Below are 3,024 nucleotides of genomic sequence, written 5' to 3' on the forward strand. Positions count from 1 at the left end.
CTCCATTAGGTCTCGAAGAAAATAGTGAAATAGAACGCTTACTAAAATATTCTCTTACTTTTTGAACACACATTTACAATACATCAAACATTCCATTTTTAGTTTTTACTGTTTAACTGTTGCGTTTTATTCATTACCACATCTGAGTGAGATTCTTTTGATTCGATTATATATATATAATTATTCTCTATGGCGTGTACCGCTATATAATATCAAACCATACGAACGTCAATCTGCCGTACAACTTGTAAAGTTTTCAACGTAAATGTCATTTTAGTTATCCTAGACTTACTATATTTCAATGTTCTTAGAAGAGCAAAACATTTCCAAACATTTTAAAACTTTCAAACACTTGTTTCACCCTTCACCATAATAGTTGTACACGAATTTTTTTCTTTTAGGTCTGCCGTACCTTAACTTTCTTTCACTTTGTTGCGGTTGCTTAAGTTTAGTTAACTGCAGTATTTCCTTCCAAATGCGTTTCTAGCTTTTCCTGTTGCTGCTCGTCTTCGTCTGCTGGTACTTTTTGCGGATCGTCCTTCATCGTACAAAGTCTATTGCCACTATCATCAGCATCATCATTCTTGTTGTTGCTTCTGCTGTAGTTGTAGTTGTTATCGTTTGCTTCACTTATTGGGGAAGCTAGTAAATGACTTGAAGAAATTTTCAGTAAAGATTTAAGTTTCGTTGCCTGAAATTTATACTAAAAAACAAGAAAAGTTTATTAAAAAACAAAATATCAAGACAGCTGTTGCGTAATTCTTCCCAACAATTACTTTCAATTATAATGAGAAGTCCGTTACTTATTTGCCTATAATTGGTCTTCAATAAAAATCGACTCAATTACGTAACCAAAGAAAAATTTCAAATTATCAGCTTAAGCTTCAGATTTATGGAATTAAGATGAAAATGAAATTTTGAAATATAAGAAAATTATAGTCGATCGTGATCGAATCACCATCACAATTATTCTAAGATGAAAAAAAAAGTAAGAGCACTAAATTTTCATGCTCTCGAATGTGGAATGGGTGCGACTGATTTTTTCTACTTTCAAAATAAAAGTTTTTGTCGCAGATGCGCATTGGCGTTGCAGGCGTGTCGTTGAAAATGTTTAAGTCACTTCCAGATTCTTTTGTAAATTTTGTAGGCGACATCTTCATTTTCGCAAACGAGAGAAATACTACACAGTTACGCAGACAGACAGATGGGGAGACGAACAGACGGACAGATTTAGTTGCATTGCACATTTCAAACCTGCCAAGAATTTATAGGGGCTTATGAAGCTTGTTTCTACGTCCTATCAATGTTTTAAAGAAAAATAATATTTTGATACTCTATAATATTGGGTAGGCGTAGTCAATTTTTTCCATTTTTATACAGGTGTTACAACATTGCCCATAGCATATTCGTTCAAGTTTTTGCACATTTATATTTTCATTCCTCTTGAAAAGCAGAGATGATCTTAGTTTACGTGGTGCTGTGGGCGTGCCCTTCGACCGATTTGGCCCATTTGAAATACCAATTTGCAGGCAAGAACTTCCAATTGGAAGTCGATAGCCTCATTTTGGTGGCCAGGAAAATGTTTACAACAGACATTACACAGACGGACAGACTAAGGTTTAGAATTTGATACGGACCAACGATATATATGTTTTACGGGGTGTCTGGTGCTTCCTTTTGGGCTTTGCAAACGTTTTGACAAAATGAATGTACTCCTCATTCTTCGGTGACGGGTATAAAAATAAATAAAAAAAGAAGGAAAAAAAGAAGGCGGATGGACAATATGGGAATTTGGATTGAAGTAAATGCTGCAACAGATATTTGATTACAAGACTCACTCGACATATCAAAACGTTCCTTTTTTTTTTTTTTGCCAATGGATCTTCGATCCGTTTCAACGAGCTTCCGAACTGTTGGCATGAATATTCTATTAAGCTCTGAGCTAAAGAAAAGCTCGTCTAACTCTGACTAAAATTTGAAAAAAGACAAAAATGATTGTTAGTTATAAAAATAACAGAGAATGTGTTAGTATGATCTAAGTTTCAGTTATTTGCACACTACCGCCAGGAGTGTCAAAGTGTATAAAGGCAAATGTCAAAAGATGGATGCCAACAAGAGAGAGAATGTCCCTGCAGCTACTAAAACGATTAAGTTGGCTTGGAATGAAATGTAGTAGTTTTTGAAAGAGTTAGAGGGCGTTCAGCGAGATTTCATACAAAAGATTTTAACCTTGACGAGGATGGACGTTCCGGAGCTCCGTGAAAAGACTACGAAATTCAAAGTTTATTCGACGAAAACGCAGTATAAACCCAAAAGGAGTTTTCTATACAGTTAGAAATTCACTTCGACTGCATACAATAGGAGAGACACAGAAGAAAAAAAAATGGGTTCCTCATGTGGCACCTGAAGACAACTACTATCGTAGACTTGACATGTGCTTACATTTGTTGAATCGCTACAAAAAGGCAAATCATGTTCATCATAAAATTATTATGGGTCCTTTACGACAATCCTAAACGAAAAAAAGCAGTCCTGGCTAATCCAGGACAACCATTCATTTATCTTGCAAAGTCGAATGTTCAGGCCCAGAAAGTGACACTTGGCGTTCGGTGGGATTAAAAAAGAATGCTCCAATTCGACGTTCTAGAGGATGGCGAAACTGCTACTCTTAAATCATATCAAGACCAACCAAAAAAAAAAATAGCACTTACGGGCACTCCTGCTTAAGCTGCGTGAAAAGAATGTCTTAAATGAAATTGAACTTGATCAAAAACATAAAGAAATTGTTTCTCAATGTAGTAAATTTCCGATGGTTGTGAGCGGTTAGGTTAAATGATTTAACATATTCTGGAGCATAACATGACGAAAGAAAAAATTTAAGACCAAATCTTCGGCTTTCGATCGTAGATTCAAAAGACAAACAGACTAATCCGTAATTCCGCTATTCACACTTGCTATTAAGTACAAACACTCTGCAGTATCTCTAAAGTGAATTTGTGCGCATTGCAAGCATTTTGGAAATCC

The 3,024-nt window shown here is 35.5% G+C and overlaps 1 protein-coding gene across 1 annotated transcript in view; it reads right to left on the minus strand.

The window, feature by feature from the left end:
- Positions 1 to 337: 337 nt before the first annotated feature.
- Positions 338 to 3,024, minus strand: part of LOC119641261 (Bardet-Biedl syndrome 4 protein homolog) — a 14,730-nt gene continuing 12,043 nt past the window's right edge. Inside the window, exon 10 of the mRNA XM_038039839.1 lies at positions 338 to 703. Coding sequence (XP_037895767.1) covers positions 449 to 703 — 255 coding nt within the window. The 3' untranslated portion in view covers positions 338 to 448. The remainder of the gene's footprint in view (positions 704 to 3,024) is intronic.

The sequence above is a fragment of the Glossina fuscipes genome, unplaced genomic scaffold (genome assembly GCF_014805625.2).
Source record: "Glossina fuscipes isolate IAEA_lab_2018 unplaced genomic scaffold, Yale_Gfus_2 147, whole genome shotgun sequence".
In the NCBI taxonomy this organism is placed as follows: Eukaryota; Metazoa; Arthropoda; class Insecta; order Diptera; family Glossinidae; genus Glossina; species Glossina fuscipes.